The sequence below is a fragment of the Molossus molossus genome, unplaced genomic scaffold, assembly GCF_014108415.1.
Source record: "Molossus molossus isolate mMolMol1 unplaced genomic scaffold, mMolMol1.p scaffold_m16_p_22, whole genome shotgun sequence".
NCBI lineage: Eukaryota > Metazoa > Chordata > Mammalia > Chiroptera > Molossidae > Molossus > Molossus molossus.
In genome coordinates, this window is record NW_023425358.1 from 27,891,344 (window position 1) to 27,914,152 (window position 22,809).

The window sequence follows — 22,809 nt, forward strand, 5'->3', positions numbered from 1 at the left end:
CTACTGTCCATGGTGGTGGTAGGATAAATGCTTGGTTATCATGTACGTAATGAAATGTATTAAGCTAAAGGATGAGGGAATTAACCTCTGCTCTGCTGAATAAGAAATTAGGTGCAGAAAACTACTAATTAAGTGGTTTCCTTTTCTGGGTTCTTTAATCTCTGGCTCAGATGTTCACTAAAGAAAAAGAAGGAAGGGGGAAAAAATAGGAGGATAAGAGAGGGGAAGAAGAATCGAAAGAACCCACATCCCTTTGGTGATGTTCTGGGCCAGCGGTTCTCAGCCTGTGGATCATGACCCCTTTGGGGGTCAAACGACGCTTTCACAGGGGTCGCCTAAAACACATATTTCCGATGGTCTTAGGAACCGAGACCCCGCTCCTCTGTCTGTCTCCAGGCGGGTCCGCCACAGACAACATGAGGAACTGTATCAAAGGGTCGTGGCATTGGAAAGGTCGAGAACCACTGCTCCAGAGGGACACTGCTGATAACAGGGAATTACACGGGTTTACACAGAAGAGAGCCGCTCAGACCGCCCGCTTCTCGTTCTAGCCCTGCCAGCACCCGGCTGTGTGGTTGAGGCAGAATGATGAACCACTCTGTTCTATTAAGTAGGAATCACCGTTACCACTGCCTCCTCCTCCTCCTCCACCACCACCCCCATCCCAACTAGAAGATGAATGATTACCATGTGGCAGGAACTGAAAAGAGCCTGTGGCTACTGATCTCTTTAACTTCCAAAAATACACCTTTAAGGCAGCTGTGGGTTGCTCTCCTAGCCCTGTGTCACCGCGAGGACGCGGAAGCACAGACTGAGCCAAGGTTGCCCGGAGGGGGCGGGGTCTGGACTGGTCCATCCATTCTTTGAGAGAATATTGTCTTACCTGACTTGTTGTCAAAGGTGAACAACGAGGAAATAGATGTGAATGCGTTTAAAACAGTGTTGACCTGAGACAGAAGCTGGACTGAGCATTTTGCAGGTGAGAAGACCCAGGGGAAAGCCCCGAGTCACTGTATTGAGAATGAGGAAACTGAGGCCCAGGTGGGAGAGATGTCACGTGGCAAACCAGAGGCAGACCCAAGACAATAATGGGCTCTCTGGATTTTCAGTCCCATGCTGTCTCTCCTGAACCCTCTGCCACCCGCACCGCTCGAGGGGTTTGGAGGTCAGAAACCATGGCCACGAGACCACGCGACGTTTGCGCATCTTAGTCCGCTGCCCTGACTGTTTGATCCTCCGCGGTGCACCCGAGTCATTGTCCTCGACATGAAGGTGCACACCAGTCGGGAGTCCTCCAGCGTCTCCCCTCCATCCATGCTGGCTCCAGCCTGCTCTGTCTCAAGGCTCGACCCCCGTGTGGGACGAGCATCAAAAGCTTTCCATCCTGGCTGCCATGCTGACTTTAGTCAGGCTTCTGTCACCTCTCCCCTGGGTGGCCCTCCACCCCCTTTGCTGGCCTCTGTGCCTCGGACCTCTGTCCCCTTCTGACCCACCCCGGCTCCCGGTTCAGCCTGCAGGGCTCTGCATAAGCTGGGCTGGCCCATCTCCTCAGCCTCTTCCTCCCCACGGGGTGTCCTGGCGAAGCCAAAGGTTCTGCTGCGACCCACGCTGTTCCTCATCTCGGTACCCTTGCTCGCAATGCTCCCGGTCTGGGATGGTCTCTTCTTCCCTCGGCGAACTTCTATTCATCCTCTAGAACTTGCTCGGGCATGAACCCTACCCCGTGCCGGAAGTTACCTCTGCTTCTCCCAGGCTACCCTGAACGACTGGTTGACTTGTCTGTCCATGAACCCCATCCTCCCACCTTCACCCCCAGACTGAGCTCCTTGCGGGCAGGAACAACTTCTCGATTTTTTCCTGGGTCCCCAGAACCGGCACATAGGGAGTCGTCAGAAAATATTTATTGCATGAAAAATGAAACCATTTGAAATGCTTGCATTTCAAGCCCTAATTGAATGCCCGCAACTTAGGAGCGCGGGGCCATGATGCTGCCTCCCGACTTCGACGCGGTGCGATTACTTGTCTTCGGATGGAGCAGGTGCATAGCTCCGTTTGCACAGAAGCTGAATCATCCAAGCACGCTAGAGATGAGTGGACGCCTTTGAAACATATTTTTTTCAACTGGGAGCTAGAATAGAGCTGTGTTCTGGAAGAAGTGATCAGATGAAACAGGTTCCCCAGGTGCCTCTCAGGAAAGTTATTTCTTTAGCTCATAATGCAGTCTCTGACCTGCCTTATGCCCAGTGACTGCCATTGGCATTTGAACCCCCGACGGGAACGCAGATCGAGCGTTTAATATCAGGTCACGCAATAGGCCTCTTATGCTGCTATTGATGTGTGATCTACTGGACCCTGAGAGCTTTATGTGAACTAATTGTTCACACACAGACACACACGCGCACACACACCCTCAGTCACACACTGTCCTGCCCCTCCCAAGTCCCCTCAGACCTTGTAAACATCCAGAAACGCAAACATAGTGACCGCGACCTGAAATGGCCGTTCTGTCGGAGGATGCTGACTGGGGCGGCCATCCGCACCGGCTTCTGGTGCCTCGGCCCGTGGCTACTCTTTAATGAATGTGAGTCTGCATTCGTACAAGAGGACTGCATCTCTTCTGGAAGAAGAGGAAAAACCTGCCAAGTGTCAACAAACCGTTCTGCACGCATCCCAATTAGGGTGATTTCTGGAAGGCCGCGGAGGCCCTCCTCGGCTCCGGTTTCCAGGCAACTGCTCTCAGGTGCTCTGAAGCCCGGAGCAGAGGGAATATCAGCAAGTCTGCCTCGCAGAGGAGTCGAATGCGCCCCTTCCTGCTCCCCTCCCGTCCCCGCCCCTCTTCTGGTCTGTCGACCCCATCTTACTTAGTAGCAAATTAAGGATTGGAGGGGGTGCAGAAGCAGCTAAATATCCTGAAAGCAAAAGCCCTGGGGAGGACTCAGGCTTTAAAATCATCCTCATGACAGTCGCTACTTAGAGAGCATCTCCTGTGTCATCAGGGCTCAACGGCCCCTCACGCGTCATTGCATCCAGTCCCTACAATAGACCCACAAGGCAGGTATTGCGGTTTCAAAGGTGGGGAAACTGAGGCTCACAGAACTGGAGCGTCTCGCCTAAAGTCACCAAGTAAGACGGTGGGAAGGCATTTGCACTCTGGTCTGTCCGAATCCAGGAGCCACTGTCGTAACAGCTGCCCCCTTCTGCCACCTGTCAGCACGCAGACAGACGCCGCCCGAGAAGACGGAGGCGCAGCGTAGCGTTTGGGGGCCGTTGGGCAGTCAGTTTTCAGTTCTGAGATAAACTAACGGAGTCTTTTTTTTTTTTTTTAAATGCAAACTCCACCACCACTCCAATACCCATCATTACCTATTGTGCTTAATGACTAAATGGAATGAATAGGAGGATTATTCTTCACGGACCTGCCAATGTGGACATAAAAAATGCATTAGCAGAAAGAGAGCCTTTTGCTCGAGTGCCCGGCAATTTGCAGAACACTCCTGGCTTGTAATTTCGAGACAGACAACAGGCGGTGGAATAAGGCACAAGACCACCAGCCCGCGATCTTCTGACCCATGTTCTTTCGCTCAACGGAGGGCGGGAGGGCTTTCGGGAGACCCAGAACCTCCTCAGGACTTCGCAGTGGGGTGTCCACTAAGCGGCAGCACAGGGGAAGTCAGAGGGGTCTGAGATACGGTGCAGCTGGAGATGGGGTGTAGTCAAAGGCTTCCTTTCAGAATTCACAACTTGGGTCTTGCCTGTCATCATGAGAAGACCCCTCTGATGGCCTCCTGAACATGGGGGTGGTCATCTGCTACCGTTTGTCCTTGTCATGGTGCATTCAGACAGATCCTAGAAGATGCAAAATCTCCGCCCAGACTGCGGGCCAGCTCCCTCCCATTCCCCCAGGGGCACTGGGCTGTACCAGGTGGAAACAATTCTCCTAACTCTCTGGTCCCCCAGGTTAGGCAGTCAGCGCTCATCTTCCTCTCCCGTGGGAAACATCCTTCCATCACTTCCTAGCCCAGTGCCTGACGCCCAGCACGCACTTGGTAAACACTGTCTGTAGTCACCCAGCCTCCCGGGTCCTGCCCTGACCGTCATCGTGTGTAGATGGTTTTTTTCTGCCAGGGACACCATCCCTGACCCTCTGTATGCCATTTACCTGGTCATTTTCTATTCACTTTTCTGGGCTAAACAGGTGCACACTCGAAGAACTAGAGGGGTGTTGCTAGTAAAAGGTGAATGAGCCAGAACACACACCTTCGAAGGCTGTATCTAATTTACAAGGCACTACAGACACTCTTTCCAATAATTTGGCCTGTGATTTCCCCCTCCCCATAGCTCTTTAAGCTCTTATTTTTATATTCAGGAACTACTGCGAGAGGGCTGCTCAATTGTACAACCCCAGGGGCATTGTTTTATTTGTTTGTTTATTTATTTATTTTTTATTTATTTTAATCCTCACCCGAGGACGTTTTTTCATTTTTTGTTCAGATAGAGTAGGAGGGAGGGAGAGGAAGAGAAAGAGAGAGAGAAACATCGACAGTGAAAGGGACACATCGAGTGGCTGCCTCCCACACGACCCCAACCAGGGCCGGGGACAAACTGCAACCAAGGTACAGCCCTTAGCGGAAACTGAACCCGGGTCTCTCTGGACCGCAGGCCGACGCTCTAACCACTGAGCCAAACCAGCCAGGGCCCCAGGGGCATTATTAACATTGTATTGTGCAAATTGCATTTTGGAGTTACCGTTCATCCTGGAGCATCCATTGTGAATGGTGGCCCCTGGATAATGCAAAGGGGCAGCCCTGCTCTGAACATATATGCCCTCACCCCAGTCCTGTGTGTGGGTAATAGACCTTCAGAAACAGTTCACAGGATCTCAGGGTCACTTCTCAGCTAATATGCACTTTGCGGCTGCCTCAGGGCAGAGGTGGAGATCAAATTCTGCTTTAACTGGTTGTTTGGATCTATTGAATGGATTCGTGTATAAGCTCTTCTGATTTAAAGAATGTCTTTTGCAAAAACCGTGTTCTAATGGGATTTTTGACTTTGCACCCACATTCTGCCAGGAAGCTCTTGTTTGGAGCTAATCCGACTCAGGATGATCCCTAAAGCTAAACCCACAGTAGGATGTGCAGAGGGGCCAGGCCACGCATGGTTTTAAGTGGGACCCATGGGCTTCACACAGTAGCGCCAAGGCATTCAGGATTTCCTGACCCCCAAACTCTGCCTGCCTCAGATGCAACCTCGGGGACCTTGCTCAAGCATCATTCTCGACACTTCTCGGGCTGTTTGATTCGGCTGTCCTACATTCTTTTAGCTCAGGGTAGAACAGTACTGTGAGCAGTCTTGCTGACTTTGTTCTTGTTAGCTTGGGGAATTTAGGAAGGATGAGGTTTGCAGGGGGCCCCTCTAGTCCTGTGGGGTATGACAAGGTGAGGCTGTGGTGAGGTTTGACTTGGGGGAAAAATTCACTCCACATCACTGTAAATCTATTGAAATAATCTATGTAATATATCTGAGTGTCTAAAAAAAAAAGACTCTTTCTACAAGTTTCTTGGTAAGAACAGGGCTAGAAAACCACTTTGGTTAGACTCTAGGGCAGCTTACCTCAGACTGAGCATGAATAGGGCCCTTAAAAGTAACTGTCTCTACGCAGGTAGCCTGGTTGTTTGGGGAAAGTCATCTAATCAAACCTTATGGGTTTTGAGAACTAGAATGATGTGGATCAGTGAGATGTCAGTGAAGAAAGGCCAGATGGTCAGTAAGATCTTGGAGGACTTGTTCTCTGTAGCGACACCTTGTGGCAGTGAGAAGCAACAGCAATGGAGGACAGAGGAAGCTCCAACATTCTCCTCCTCCGCGTGTGGAAGGTAAGCAACAAACCTGTTTATTACACAGTTAAAGGAGAGGTGAAGCTCCCGGAAGGAGACACAATTCTTCCTGCGACTAATTCATGTAATGTCTCATACGGGTAACTGGTTTTCTAGGCATGACTTGAATTTGCATCGTCATTCATGTTACAAAAGAAATGGTTCCTATGATTAGCTGCTCATTTTCCCCTCAGTGGTGAGATTGTGCCTATGTAGGAAGGACATAGGTTGGTTCACCTCTTATCCAGCCTTTTCTCCTCCCATTGAGTCGAGCTGTTGATTTGACCTCCAACAAAAGCAATAGTAATGTCCTGGCGGGAACCGAACCCAGGTCTCTCGGGACCGCAGGCCGAAGCTCTAACCGCTGAACCAAACCGGCCAGGGTAGGTTGTGTCCGTGTGTTTGACACTGACATAGTCCAAGTGCCAGATATATGCGTCTTAACTCACCGAATTCTCACAACCACCTTGTGAGGTAGATTTGATCATTATCTACCTTTTACAGGTGAGAGCGATGAGACTCAGATGAGCTAACTTGCCCATATTTAAACGGCTTGTTCATGATGGAGCCAGGATTCAGGCTGGTTCTGACAGCCACGATAGATCATACTACCCGTCAGTACACTGGAGCAGGTGACGGTGGGGGACTGTGAAACCGGTTTTAAAGATGATTCTTGTTCTTACGTACTTTTGGAATAGAAAGCATGAGGAAACTAGCCCTGGCCGGGTAGCTCAGTTGGTTGGAGCATCGTCCCGATATGCCAAGGTTGTGGGTTGTCTCTCCAGTCAGGGCACATGAAGAGTCAACCAATGAATGCATAAATAAGTGGAACAACATTTATGTTTCTCTCTCTTTCTCTCCCTCTCTCCATCTTTCCTTCTCTCTACCTTCCCCCCTTCTCTAAAGTCAATATATTAAAAAAAATCTTTAAAGAAGCATGAGGAAACCTAGTACCTGTTGGAAAAAATCTATAAGCATTTATGTTGGAATAAGGGTTTAAGGTGCCTGCTATTTATTACCGTTATTGCTTTGCTCTCGTGTGGGTTGTGGGCTGGACAGATGACGGAGTGACCCTTTCCTGACAGTGGGCTGCAAGAGGACTTTCGGTCTCGCAGCCTGTGTTGCTCCCGAGCACTGGCCAGGTGTTCTGAGCTGAGCGTGGCAAACTTGCGGGGTGTCTGGCTTTTTAATATGAGTTTATTTTACTTTTAAGTGAAATCATGACTGCAAAATGTCAGTTAATATTATAGAGCAGACGCAGACAAAGATGTGGACAAAGGCTAGCATTTGCTCAGGATAAAGGGAAGTCTTCACCAGCGCTGAAGAGGGTGAAGGGGGTAGAGCCCTTGGCAATAGGCTCATCTGCGTGAAAACTCGAAAGAATGGCTGGGATGAAAGAAGTGCTGAGTAGGACGAGATCTTACGGGCAGGATCCTGGGGATGGGAAATGATTTCACCGGTGCGGGCTAGCTCTGTGTGGCTCAGTAAAGTCAGAGGGACTTGATTTCATAAACACTTTGTTTCCATCTTGCTTTCCATCAACTGCATGTTTGCTAATGATGATTAAGCTAAAGGGCAAAAAGTCATGTCTGAAGTATTTTCAACCTCTCATACCCTATTTCTTGCTTTTCTCTCCTTTCCCACGAGAGAAGTTACTTTTGCTTCAAGCATTTATGAATTAGCTACTGTTCACCTGAAATACAGTGTACGTCTTTAGGATTTTGGTTAAAACTTGAGAACTGTAAAGCTGCATACCTTAGGAGTTTATCCTAAGGAATTAAAGTATATAACGATGTAACTCCGAAGATGTCCATCTAAGCATTGTTTATACAGCAGGAGAACAAATGAAAAACAACCAAGAAGTCAGTCATAGGAAATGGGTTAGATAAATTATGCTACATTCTTACAATGGAATATTATACAATTAATAAGATGGCTGTTTTGTTTGAGTGGCTATTTGATGTTAAGGAATGATTGCTATTTTTTAGATGTGATATTGTTGTGGTCATGGTTTTAAAAAGAGTCCTTCTCTAGATAGCTGTTTCAATATTTATAGATAAAATGATAAATGCTTCAAAACAGTGGGGGAAGATGATATATAAATGAAACAAGACTGACTGGGAGTTAATCAATGATCTGAGTAATGGGTGCATAAAGAGGTTCATTATATTATCATGTCTGCCTTTACAGACATTTGAACATTTCATATTAAAAAGTTCTAAAAAATGAAGATGTGTATGCACATTCATTGACATAGAAGCCGTTAATAATCTATTGCTAAATAAAAATCAGGTTACTAAATGGTTAAAAACATACACACACCTAGATAGAAAAAATACTGAACATTGATATACCAGAGTATGAATAAGAATTACTCCTGGGTGATGTAATTGTGTGTGGTTCCCAGATACTTATGTGTCTTTTCTGGTTTTTCACGCTTGTTTTATTTGTGTATTTTGAAAAGTTCTTTCAATATAGGGCTTGTTTGGTAGTTTGGAAACTGAGCATATGCAAACTCCGTGAGCCAACCACCCTACTTTTAGGTATATTCCCACCAGAAGTGCACATATATGTCCAGCAGATAAACATGTGCGAGAATGTTCATAGCGGCTCTGTTCATAATAGCCCCGAGGTGGGGACAACCCAAGCGTCCGTCAGTACTAGAATGGATCTGTGGTGCTATCTCCACACAGTGAAAACGATCAAGAAACCGAGAGAGGACGAACTTGAACTGTACAAGACAGTGTGAGAACTCTCAGAAACATGGTCTGGAGTTTAAAAAAGCCAACTGTACAATTTCACATATTTCAAGTTCAAAACGGGACAAACTAAACCAAGTCTTAGAAATCAGGGCAGTGATTTTCTCCGGGTGTGGGGTAGTGACTGAAAGGGCGCTGGAAGAGGTTTTTGGGGGGGCCTTGGTCATGAGAGAAAACATCGATTGGCTGCCTCCTGCACCCCCTCCCACTGGGGATCTGGCCCACAATCTGGGCATGTGTCCTGACTTGCCCACAACCTGGGCATGTGTCCTGACTGGGAATCGAACCAGCAACCTCTTGGTGCATGGGTCGACGCTCAACCACTGAGCCACACTTGCCGGGCCACGTTCTCTTTCTTTTTTTTAAAAAAAATAATGTTTTAAATTGATTTTTTAGAGAGAGAAGAAGGAAGGGAGAGATAGAAACATCACTGTGAGAGAGAAACATCCATAGGCTGCCTCCTGCATCCCCCTACTGGGGATCGAGCCCCAAACCCAAGCATGTGCCCTGATGGAGAATCGAACCGGGGCCTCTCAGTCCATGAGATGACCCTCAATCCACTGAGCCACACCAGCCGGGCAATGTTCCCTTTCTTGTGGTGGGTGTGGGTTACACGGGTGTGTTCATTGTACGAAAAATCTTTTGAGCTGTATGCTTAATGATTTGTGTGCTTTCCTGTATTATGTTATATTTCCATAAAAAGTTTAAAAAAATTACAGGGCTTAATGCATGCAGCGTCTACGCTAAGTGGCGGATTAGCGCTTTATTGTTCAGCCTGTGGTTACATCCATTAGAGTAATGGCTTGTTGAACAATCCCAATAGGAAGAGATTTAAAATTAATATGGAAATCCAGTACTAACAGCTGCATTGGCACAGCCTCCACTTATGAACTTGACTTTCCCCTTCCTCCCCCGACCCAGTTTGCTCCAGCTGTGCCGCAAGCATAGCCTCCCAAGGTTCAGGGAGGTTCTGGGATCGGGTGTGACAGGCTGGCCACAGCCCGTGACCAGGGACAGGGAGAGATCGTGTAACATAGTCACAGTCTCTGGGGCACGAGAATGATGTAATACACGCAGCTACCGGTTACGGAGCGCTGACCACGGGCCAGGCACTGTCGTGCTGCGTGTTATTCACTCATTGAATCCTCACGACAGCCCTGTGAGAGGGAGAAAGCGTTTTTGCCATCCTCACTTTGGGGGTCGGAGAAATTAGGCAGGTCGTTCATCATTATATGGCTTATAAGTGGCGGAGCTGGGATTTGAACCCAAACAAAGCCTGTATGGGCTCGTGGGACAGAAGCCAGGCCTGTGCCGGCTGCTCTGAGCTAGGCTCCTCCCTGACCCAGCCCAGCCACGAGATCTTTCCAAGGACACCTGGAGTCCCCGTCCCTCCTCACCCCTTAGCCTGATGCCTGGAAAATGCCAGAGGAATTCTGAAGCCTGCACACGCTAATTCATTCAACAAATACTCGTTAATCACCCAGTATGTCATACCCCACACCACAGATGAGAAACTGAGGTCTACAGAAGTGAATGGATTTGCCCCATGGCCGCCCGGCTAATAACTGGTCGAGTTGGGACTCGAACCCCACAGCTACCTCCAAAGCCAGTGGATTTTCCACTGCACTATGGGAGCCCCCCAGGCCCGGCCGAAAGACTGAGCACACTACTTGCCATCTGGGAAAGAATTTCAGAAAACAAACTTTTGTGGACACCCTTATGTGACCAAAAGCTCAAGGGTTCAAGATATTTTGATGCTTGCATTTGAGCACACGATCTAGTTCCATTCTTTATGATGTGGCGTCCTCTGAGGTAGCCCTAGCCACAGGGAAAGGAATGAAAAGAATATTCCCCGTCAGGGGAGAGGGTTGCAAGGAAAGCAGAGAAGAAAACTTGCCCGAGAACTGTGATTAACTAGAGGTGTCAGAGACACAGGATGATACCAGAAACAGAGAAAAATGGGCAGGACATCCAGGTCACATTCGAGATGATAAAAATGCAATTAACTTGAGCCAGGTACCTCCAGCCCTCAACAGTGACCTGCCCTTTGGGTGTGTGGTTGTGTTTATCAGTTCTGGGCTAAGGACAGGGGGCCAAGCATTTGCCTTTATTAATGTCTGCCTGCTGGCTGCGGGGCATGAGGGTGATGTGGTGTGGGGGGGACCGAGGTCTTCTTTGAATGATTTATGAAGCGCACCTCGGAAGACTTCACTTTGCCTGCATCTAAGTTATTGACCAGTGTATGTAAATCCATGATCTTAAACCATTCTGGGCTTTGAGGCAAGTCTCAAGTCTACGGGAGGGAACAGTGGGAAAAATCAGGCTTGAACTTCTAAATGAGGAAGTTTGGGGTTACAGGCTATGGATGTGGAGGTCCTGGGTGTTGAATGATGAAATGTAGGAGCTACTGAGAACAGTCAACAGATGTCTGAGGTCAACAGCAATTTTCCCATGATTTAAATTTGCTAATTAAAATCAGCCTCATTCATAAAGGGATTTGGGTGAGGTTTCTCCCGCTGGTCTCTTATCCTCCAGCTCTCAATTTGAATGAATGAGGTGTCATTAGAGATACCAAAGTCTTTTTTCTTTTTTTTTCTTTTTTGAGTCTTCTAATTTAGAGATGACAAATAAATTATACCCCATGTAACACCTCTAATCAGTAGTGGTGGCTGTTTGGAGTGCTGGGTTTAGAGAAATTCTGAGACCAAGTCTGGGTTCTAATGGAAAGAGTACTGTGATCTGTTAGTGATGTCTGTCTTGGGCACAGGATAGAGTGTGGGTACGTGTTCCTCTATCATTCTGGACCTAAGTTTTATTAAATTGTTAGTTTCATCTCTTCTTGTTTAAAAAAAAAAAAAAGCTGGGTGAAGCTCAGTCTACCCCCTAGCTCAGACACAAACCATGTCTCAAAGTGAATGTCCCTTAGAAAACACCATTAACTCATGAAGCAGCCCAAGAAATAGGGCGAGATGATAAAAGTGTCATAGTTCCTCCTGACGTCTCTGTCTTCGTGGACTAAGTGATCATTTTACTCAGGCTTCTCGGTAGCCCAATCGAGAGGTTTATTGTAAGAGTACACGCGAGGGTGACAGAGGATATGAAATATCTCATGGGAGTCCAAGAGTAGGATCCACATAAGGAGAAGGAACTGGAGATTTTCTCCAGAAGATAGTAGCAGGGGTGGAAAGTCTTCAAGTTGAGTATTACTCAAGGACTTTCTCCTCTTGTGCTTGCTCTGGTCTCCTCGAACTTCCCGCTTGGCTTCTTCCCCATCCTTCCTCTGCGCACAGCATCTGATCCCCCACAGTCGTTTCACCCTGATGGCTTTGGCTGCCGCACAGCTTCCCGTGGCCCCTCCGGCCTCCCTTCCTCATGGCCCTGCAGCTCCTACTCTCGCTGCTCCCTGCTCGATTCTCAGCATGGTTCCCGTTGCACATTCCCAAGAGTTACTTCGACAGATTATCTTTGTGACACCAGCTCCTGTCCCAAAGGCCGGCTCAGATCAGCTATCTGACTGTGGTAGTGTGGAAAGAAAGGACCCTAAACCTCTGCCGTTTTTCAGTGTGACTCTGCAGAAGAAGTGGAGTCCATTCGCCTACCTCTGATCTGGGCTGGATCTGTGACTCGCTTTGGCCACAGAAATATGGTGGAAGTGATGTTTCTCAGTTGCCAGCAGAATGCTTAAGAGATCTCACACACTCCCATCCTCTCTCAGAACCCTGCCACCCTGTGAACAAGCCCTAGCTAAACTGCTTGAGAATGAGAGACCACGTTGTTTTGGCCAAGGCCATCCTAGACCTGCCTTGGGCTGGCTGTCCTTCAAACATCTGAAGGAGCCCAGCCAAGATCAACAAAGTCACCTACCCAACCCTCAGCTGCTTACAAATGCTCAAGGGAGCCCAGCTGAGACCAGAGAACCTCCCAACTGAACCATACACTCATAATCAGTAACAAATGCTTATTTTAAGTCACTGAGTTTTGTGGCAATAGCTAACCGATACCATGACTTAAAGAAAAAAAAATCTCCGAGCTTCTCCAAGTCTCAGTGTTCTCCTCTGAGAAATGGGTTAACAAGACCTCTCCTGCCTGCCTCAGGGAGCATTTTAAGATGTCATCCAAATATAAGCTTCAGCAAGTATTTACTGAGTGCCTACTTTATGACTCTGAGGATTCACAGGACAGGTTGACTCTGCTGTAGGGCAACATTAACACCTTCTCCTACCAGCCACCAATAAACCAGAGTTATTGGTTTATTCACCAATAAACCAGAGTGGATAGTCCTGCATGAGCAGCAGCAGAAAAGGGAGAGATCAGTGGGCTCACCTAAAATTCCTAATGGAGAGAGCAATGGACCATCTCATCAACTGATTATCCCACAGATTTATATGTCAACCGTCTCCCTTACTCACTTCCCCTGTAAGTTAATGTACAGGCTCCCCCCCCCCTTTTGTTAACTGCTACGTTCTAGGGATGGACAAAAAAATTAATTCATCTTGGGAACCAGGACAGTGGACATGGTATAGTCTAGACTGTGACAGATTTTATACCCTAGCGAGGGAGGTGGAGATAAAAACATGGCATTGTAGCACGTTGATGCTGCCTTTTCCCTCATCTCCCACATCCAACCCAGTAACTAGTCCTGTGGTTCCAGATAAATCCTGAACCCACCCACTTCCGTCCAATTCTCTGCTATTTGCTGGATCCCAAGCAATGGTCAGCTCTCACCTTATCCTTCCAGCTGGTCTCTATACAGCAGGTGCAATGATCTTTTCACAATCAGATTATAGCCTTCTCTCGTTCAGATCCCTCCAGTGGGTTCTCATTGCATTTAGACTAAAATCCAAACTTTCCAGCATGGCCTTCGAGGCCACGGGCCCTGTATGGTCCAGCCCTTGCCATCTGTGTAATTTCACCTATTGGTGTCCTTCCCCACTCCTGGCTACAGCCACCCCGGCCTTCTTTCTGTTTCTCCGACATTTCCATCTTCTTTCGACTTTGGCGCCATCCACCTATCATCCTCTGAAATATTCTCTCTCTTTCCCCCAATACCTTTATGTAAAAGGTTCTTTCTCACCATTCAGGTATCAGGTCCCAGGCACCCTTTATGGAACAGCCTCCTGCAGCAGTGTTCTCCTCATCACATGCTCTGACATCACCTTGTGTTATTCTTCACGGTCTATGGCCACCATCCCCCAAGTCCTCTTCATGTACTTGCTAATGTGTTTGTGTCTTTGCCCCATTATAACACACATCGTTGTCTCTCGTTCACAGGAGTCTTTATCTGTTTTGCTCACGGCCATGTCTCCAGTGTACACAGTGATGCCTGGTGCACACCTGGCGATACTAGGACTCAATACATATTTGTTGAAGAAAATGAATGAGCGCAGAAAATGAAGGCGGAGCCGAGAAGTGCCTAACCTCATACAAAGAAAATAGCTTTCTTTCCTTGCTAAAACCCACCTTTGCTCTTTCTAATCGCCTTGCTTCATCTGTCTATCAAATGGAGCTAGAAAGCCAAGCCTCAGGCCTCATAAACACCTGGTAGTGTGTTAAGGTGCTGGGGTCCATCGGGGGAGGGGGTCTTCATTCATCACTGTTTATTTGTAATTTTCTGCACCTAACTAAACATTGCCATGGGTAAATTATGGCTTCGGGTTCAACTTTTGAGCTGTTTTAGCCACAGACTTGTTTATTTTCCTTAAGACACTCCCAGCAAGAAGCACCGGCAGCTCTGGAGGAAGGTACATTGTTGGCTTCCACAGTCAACCCGGTCAAAGAACTGGGCATGCGCAGATGCCCCATTGTTGGCTTCCACAGTCAACCCGGTCAAAGAACTGGGCATGCGCAGATGCCCCATTGTTGGCTTCCAGAGTCAACCCGGTCAAAGAACTGGGCATGCGCAGATGCCCCATTGTCAACTTCCATGAGAAATCCGGTGAGTTAAGGGCGTACCGGGCTGCTTAGTGCCACCGAACATCTGGTGGAACAGGCGAAGAGGCGAGCAGTTAGATTTTTATTCCTTTTAGCATCATGTTAAATTGGCCATGAAACCAGGGATGGTGCGATTGAATTATAAGAGGCCTAAAGTATTAAATAAAAGTCTAGTAGATAGTCAAGGTGTTTGGCTGGATTCTAATAGAAGGCAGAGCGGATCTGAAAAAACATTACGTGGAAAAGACATCTTCTTTGCTAATACTTCGCCTCATTTCATACTGGGAGATGGGGCCATGGGGTTTGCATCTCTTTCAAGAGATGATTCCCGCTGGAAAGCAGGGTGTTTCCTTTTGAAGGGGAATCGTCTGTTCCTGAAATGTCAGTGGGACCCAGGAGGGTGGCCAAGTGGAACATTTCATTGTCGTTTCTTGTTTTCTTGCTGGTGGCTTTCCTGCCTGGCTTTTTCCACATTTTCCTTCACATCCAGAACTTGGACAGGCTAAGCTGTTTGATGAGGATGTTAAATTCGAGCTGGTTTTGCTTGAGCTCTGGTAGATGGAGAGACAGTCAGCTTGGTGACTCACCGATGGCAGAAAATCCACTGTCTTCATCACCTTTTAATCAAGTCACTCCATTATACTGGGTTAGTGGGAAGTTCAACCTTGGTTATTTTGTGGGGCATGTCCCCAGGGATGTTTTAACAGCCATGTCTCAGCGAGGGGTGGGGTGGGAAGTAAGCCCTGATTTGTAGGTTTGCTGATTTCTGTGATATAGATATTCCCTTTGTGGTGGATTGTTTTTTCTTTATTGATTTTAGAGAGAGAGGGGAAAGGAGAGGGAGAGAGAGATAGAAACACTGATGAGCGAGAACATCAATTGGCTGCCTTCTGCATGCCCCCCACTGGGCATGTGTCCTGACTGGGAATGGAACCGGCGACCTCTGGGTGCATGGGTTGATGCTCAACCACTGAGCCACACCGGCCGAGCCCTCTGTGACTGATTTTGAGAGATGATACTATAACCAGAGATAACTTGAAGATCATAGATAACAACAGAATAATGTATCAAGTCATTAGCAAGCAATGAGTTTTTATTACCTTTGTTTTGATATCATGTATTTGACTATAAGTTTATATATTTTATTTTTTTAACCCTAGCGGTGTTTGATAATTGGCTTGCAGATTTCCTGAAAATTTAGCAGTCGGTTCTGGTTACAAGCTGGCTTACCACTGCTTGTTGCCCTCCTTGGGCTGGGTCAAGCGAGACTTGGTCTCTGGGACTTAACACAGATCAAAGCATCTACTGGTACCTCTCCTATTAGCCCCTGTCTACTCTAAAGATTGTTGTGGAAACTCTCCGTTCCCAGGCTCTAGGGAGTCTGGCCTGTATTTGTAGCTGGGGATCTAGGTAGAACCATCCACCTCAAGGCTGATACTATTCAGCTGTTAAGAACCGACATGATCATAATGGTTGTACATGGCCAGCATCTGTTCTGATTGATTGATGCCCATGACATGCAGATGGTTCTGTATTAGGAACCTCACCTCTGACCCAGTTTCCCTCTGCATCATTTTTTGTGACACCCGGAATAGTCTCCAGGCACAACTGTGGAGCTGAGTACAAATCCTGTTGGGAAGCTCACCTTCAGCCACGGGACCCTCTGTCCTTGCTGCCCTCACTCAGACAAGTCTTGGCTTCCTGACCCCACTTCTTGACGGTCTCTGGGGCATGAAGTTCCCCAAGGCATCAGCCTCAAAAGCCCTCCAGCCTGCTTTCGAACACTGTCAAGGCCAATATGTCCACAATAACAGAAGAATCCTGTGGGTCCCTGCTCTCCATCCTGATGAGCGAGTTGTTCACCTGCCATCCTGGAGGTTGGCTTCATCTGAGACCCTGAGGCTGAGGCCCATAGGCCCCCTCGAGCTGGGGACATTCTCTGCAGTACTCTCTCAACCTTGACTATTATATTAGTGCGATCAGGCTGTCATAGAAGACCGCAGACTGGGTGGCTTAGAGAACAGACATTTTTCTCACAGGACTGGAGGCTGGAAGCCCAAGATCAAGGTGTCAGTAGAGCTAGTTTCCCCCGAGGCCTCTCTCCCTGACTGGCAGAGGGCACCTTCTCCCTGCGTCCTCACATGGCCTTGGCTCTGCGTATTTATATTCCCGGTGCCTCTTCTTCTTCCTGTAAGGACACCAGTCCTATTGGATTAGGGCCCTAACGTTATGACCTCATTTAACCTTAATTACCTCTTTAATGGTCACATTGGAGGTTAGGTCTTCAACACAGGAATTGCAAAAGGGACACAATTCAATTAATAACAACTATCGAGCGCTTGAAATATGTTTGGCCCAAGTTGATATGTGCTCCAAGGGTGAAATATACTTGGATTTTTCATCATCATTTTTCATCATGCATTCAGAACAGAATATAAAGTATCTCATTAATACTTTCCCCCCCTATTGATTACATGTTGAATGATGCTAATACCTTGGGTATATTGGGTTAAGTGGAATATATTATTAGAACGACTTGCACTGGTTTCACTTTCCTTTTTTTAGTGTGGCTGCCCAGGAACTGAAAATGACACGCGTGGATGCATTATGTTCCTGTGGACTGTGCGTGTCCACAGACACTCCAAGAGCAGACACAGCCGATCCTCCTGTGGTCAGCGGGGGAGGGTTTATTCTCTGGTGCCCTGTCTTGAGGCCCTTTCACCCCTTTCCTTCTCCCCACCTTCTTTGCCAACACCTTTCTGTCTCCACTTGGGCTCAGTCATGTGGGTCCATCACGCTGTGCCGTGGGACAGGTCAGGGGGGGGGGAGGGGGGGCAGGGGAGGAGGGGCTGCCAGAGGGTGGAGCGAAGAGAGGAAGTGTCTCACTGTGATTGTCGCTGTCTTCTGGCCCTGAGTGGGACACTCATAACATGAACAGACCTTCCGTTACCCTCTGGCACATCCTCGGGCATTTTGTGCAGAGAGAATACCTGTTGCGCTGCCCGGAGTCGCTTCACCCATGGCCCCATTTATGGTCCCACCTTGGATCCTTCCGGCTCTCAGGAAGGAGTTAAGGGGGGAGGAAAACAAATCCCATCTCACCCCCTGCGGATGAATCAAATAGGATCCTAGACCTGAATTTGCTCACACTCTCGTGGAGGGAGGAACTGGTGGCTGGGGACGGATACGGACGGCACTGGGTTCCAGGCCACACCAGGGCACTGCACCTGCCTGAGTTCGCCCAGTCCTCCCGCCCCCTCTCATATTCATTTCACATGACCCAGGAGGTTAAGTCACTCCTCCAGGTCACCTGCTGGCAGGTTGCAGGGCCAGTACTGGGACTGAGCCTGCCTGACTCTTGGCTACCACGCTGCAGACCTGGAGTGAAAACGAAAGATTTGTGGAGCATATGGGAGCTCTCTTGAGTGGGGTGCAGGTCCAGGAAGGAGCGGAGGGAATGCTAGGCCAACCGGAAAATGTATCCTTACAGAGGGTCACCCTCCTGGAAGTCTTCTGCATACTGTTCAGGGTTGGGGTGGGGCCCTGGGCCCTGGCAAGAGCTTCTAGGCACCACCCCATAGCCAACCATCCCTATCAGGCTGTCCCGGGGTTATGCCGTGCTGGGCTCACCCACCGGCTTCGTGTGAGGTCTTTTTTCAGGTTTATTATTTCCTTCTCAATAGTCTTGATGCTCTTCACTGGCTTCTCCGGGACCTGATGGGAAGCCAAGAAGTGAAAGAAAAACGTGTTAGTACAGCAGTTACGAGTGGATCCAGGCTGCAGGCGGCTCACATGTTCACCTGAGACGTCTGGTCAGGTTGGAGGGGTTCTGGGCAGCACAGTCTCCTCTGCACCAAAGAGGGGCCCTGGGGACAGTGGAAGCAGCAAGGGCTTTGGGGACCGGCAGGCCTGAGCTCTGTTCCTGGTTCCGTCTGGTGACCCAGCTGTGTGACTTTGGACAAATTACTAAACCTCTCTGGGCCTCAGTTTCATCAGCAGAATGGGAGACTAATTCCTGCCTTGTGACAGTTCAATTAATTGCCAAACTCCTGACTCATGGCAAGTATTTGGAAAATGGAGGCTTCTATCATTAGTATTATCTTCAAAGTAAAGCAAAGAATGAAATGTTAAGCGTCATTGTTGGTGGCCTGGACAGCAGACTGGGAGAGCTGAGTCTCCTCAACGTAAAGATGCAAATGTCCTGTCCTCCCTCTTGCTGCCCCCTGGCAGGATTTTATGGGTGAATTACCCAGGTCATTGTTCATGGGGTTTTCTTTCCCTGTCCTCTATTCATTTGCCTTGCCTGGCCATAGGGGAAACCCCCCAAGACTTAAATTCATCACCCAGAAGCTGATACCAGCTCACCAGAAAGAGGAGAGTAAAGTTAGCTATATGTTAACATAAAAGTCACTCTTCTCAGCCACCAGGCTGGTAAAACAATAACAAAGCTATTATCTGGATTATCCTGGCCTGAAATTAATTCCTGCAACATGAGGATTAAAAAAAATTATTTTTAAACATTATTTTTCTTTATTGATTTTAGAGAGAGAGGAAGTGAGGAGGAGAGACAGAAAGATAGATGAAAGAGAACATCGATTGGCCACCTCCTGCATGCCCCCCACTGGGGATCGGGCCCACAACCTGGGCATGTGCCCTGACCGGGAATAGAACTGGTGACCTCTTGGTGCGTGGGTCGACGCTCAACCACTGAGCCACACTGGCCGGGCAGGATTTTTTTTTTTCTTTTTTTAATAAAAGGAAATGCCAGGAAATTATGGGAAAAGGGGTGCTTTCAGATGAAGCTGGTGGGAGAATACTTTGTGATAACTCTTCTGAAGAATAGTTTGTTGATGCGCAGTGAATGCTGGCCACGTGTGCCTGCCTTGGATCCGAGATTTCTTCTGCTCTCGAGCATCCTCTGGGGATATCCCCGCGTGGGCACAGCGGTTCATCCACAGATTGTTCCTAGGATGCTGCTCTGAGAGGAAGCTCTGGGGAGCCACTGTACACCTTAAATAATCACGCTGCGTCTAAACAATAGAATACTGTGCAGCAGTGACATATAATGGCAATACAATAGGGTCAGTACATTTACTGATATAAACAGCGATGTTTGCGTTTTGGAGTGGGAGTCCATGTCACAAAGGAATATGTGTCACATGATTCTGTTTTTGTTTTTTGTTTATAGAAGAATGATTCATGCAGATGTACATGGATCAAAAGACAGGGAAAGCCAAGCCCCCCAAATGCGGCGATTCGCTCTGGGGGCGGGATTATGGCGCGTCTTCTTTCTTTCTCTTTGCTTATGTGACTTTCACTCTGCAACACATGTTAATCCGTTTTATAGCAAACGAAGAGAAAAGGCTTTAAAAAATAAGTGGCCAGGCGACGTTTGACAAAGACCGATTACAAGGACTTTATTGAGGGTGTGGGTGTCATGTGAACCCTAAAGGTCAAAGAGTGAGGACAAGTCAAGGACTCACGAATAGGCAAGGAAAGTGGCCAGTGGCACCTGCTTCTCTGGGCCTTTTGGGTGAAGGCGAGGAGCGCAGGCGTGGCAAAGGTGAAGGGTGTCTGTGGCAGGGTGCTGGGGCGGCGCCTGGAGCCCCAGCTGTGGGAGGAAGGGACTGTGGTTCTCGCCATCCAGCGCCTGGCCCACCCAGTCTGGTGCATGCAGCTCGGATGGAGGGCGGAGAGTCTATGGCAGTTCCCCAGAGACTCATAATCACAGCCCCTTCTCACCCGCTGAATGAAGTAAATAGGATACAGAAACAAGTATCTGGGATAGCCTTGAGTGAGCGCAACTAGATGTGGAACAATGAAATCACTGACAAACTTTATCTCTTTAGGTATTATTAGGAATGACACGGGTAATATATCTTGCTCATCTCAACACACCAAGGTGTTTCAACGTGGACCCTCGGCTGAAAATTGATGGCAAACCTATCATTTTTCATCTTGAGGGATGGATGAAATGGGTGGAGAGAGACCTCTGAGGAGGTAGGTACAGCTCTCCGGGAGTATTTTTTTTTTTGGTACATGCCTCTAGCCGCTAGGGCCTAGTGGGAACTGAACCCGGGACTCTCTGGTCCGCAGGCCGACGCTCCAACCGCTGAGCCAAACCGGCCAGGGCTCCAGCAGTATTTTTTAAAGGGTTTACATAAGAGATATTTGCTTTTCTCATGCCCCAATATCCCTTCACCTCTCTCTTTTTTTTTTGGTTAATCCTCACCTGAGGACATTTTTTCTGTTGATTTTTAGATAGAGTGGGAGGGAAGGAGGGGGGGGGGAGAGAGAGAGAGAGAGAGAGAGAGAGAGAGAGAGAGAGAGAGGTGAGAGAGACACATTGATTGGTTACCTCCGTACGACCCCTACCAGAGCTGGTGATGGAACTTGCAACCCAGGTACGGTGCCCTTGACTGGGAATCAAGCTCGAGACCCTTTGGTCCACAGGCCGATTCTCTAACCGCTGAGCCAAACCAGCCAGGGCGTCACCCTCCCTCTTGATACCAGTTCCCTGGTTAGACCTTCTTGCACCTTGGGAGATACTCATGGTACCAGCACCAGAGGTACCACGGGGTCCTGAATGGCTGAAACCAAACAGCAGAGCCCATCTCTCATCATAGTGATTGGTCTGGGGATGGTAATGTGACCCAGTCTGGGCTAATGAGATGCAAGCAGACATTTGCCAGGGGCTTCTAGGAAGCATGATTCCTACATCTTTGAAGGAACCACAGGCAGAGAAGGTCTCTTTTCTCATTGACTACGATCAGAGGAGCAGAACATTCATGGGAGTTGCTATGAACATTCCTGGGAGTTGCTGGCAGCCATTCTGTGACCATGAGGCAAACCATCCTCCAGCTAAAAAAGATCTGGGAAGGCAGAGAGGAGAATCAAAGAAAAAGTTATCTCATGGTGCCTTGGTGACTGGTCAAGCTTCACCAGGATCTGGACTTTTTGTAACATTTCCTTTATTATTTAAACCAGTTTGTATGGGCTTTTCTGTTTCCTGCAACCATAAGATTTCTCTTTGAAATATGTCCCCCTGTATGCCAAGGCAGTCAACAAATCAAGACTTATTTTAGCTAGTTCTCTTTCCCCTCCACTTCCCCTCTTGGGACAGCAAAATGGGAGGACCCCCCATGCTGGTGCATTTTGTAGTGAAAGCAATGAGAGATCAAACGTATGAAATCAAATTGCCTCTTTCTCATCCTTCTCTCTTTTTTTATTATTTTATTTTATTTTTTTTAAACATCACCCGGGACATTTTTGCATTTATTGTCAGATAGAGCGGGAGGGAGAGAGGGAGGAAGAGAGAGAGAGAAACATCAATGTGAGAGAGACACATTGAGTGGTTGCTACCCCCACAACCCCAACCGGGGCCGGGGACAAACTGCAACTGAGGTATATGCCCTTAGTGGGAACCGAACCCGGGACTCTCTGGTCTGTGGGCCAATGCTCTAACCGCTGAGCCAAACTGGCCAGGGCTCTCTCTTTTTTAAGAGCACCTCATTTACTCTTTCCTTCAGGATCAAAGTAGCTTTCTTAAAAGATATTGTGAATGAAACATATTTATGAACAAAGGAAAACAAACAGATACATGCAAATTTCTTCACCAGATAATTTGAAAATACACGATCAAAACCCTGCTTGAGGTCTTGGTTGTGTCCTCATCACTCGCATAAGTGTCTCAAGTTTCACCCTTGTCACGAAGAAACCACGATACTGACCACATTTCAAACATTCCCTCCCACCCCCAAATCCCACCTAATTCTAGCTTTCTGTGCACCAGGAATCCACACTGTTGGAACAGAGTGTATTTGTATTGACCGAATTAGTGCTGAAAGACTTATAGCAGCAAAACCGAAGTGTGTCCTCGACTTGACCCACAACTTGAGCAGGACGGGAGCCGCCCCACACGCCCCGCAATTATGTCAGCCTTCCAGTGGCTTCGCAGGGAACCATTTCCATTATGACCATTGTTTCATTGCGGTTGTCATAAGCCAGTGGTAATAACTGGCTTTGATGAGGGCAGTCTGCTTGTCAGGGCATTTGCAAACATTGTGGGATATGAACACAATGAAAAGTTCACAGAGCACCCAAGCATCCCTTTCTCTGCAACCTTGCTGGATGCCAAGTTCATGTGTGACAAGCCTTAAAAACTCATTTCCTTTCACCCAAACCATTCTAGTCCCATCCAAGGAAATGATGCAGCAAGGGGGGAAAAGACATCCATGAGGATGTCG

General features: G+C 48.0%; 1 protein-coding gene across 1 annotated transcript in view; it reads right to left on the reverse strand.

The window, feature by feature from the left end:
* The window catches only part of CCDC60 (coiled-coil domain containing 60), a 126,979-nt gene that overhangs the window by 46,269 nt on the left and 57,901 nt on the right, over positions 1-22,809 (reverse strand). Inside the window, exon 2 of the mRNA XM_036277291.1 lies at positions 18,198-18,277. Within this exon, the coding sequence (XP_036133184.1) occupies positions 18,198-18,277 (80 nt within the window). The remainder of the gene's footprint in view (positions 1-18,197; positions 18,278-22,809) is intronic.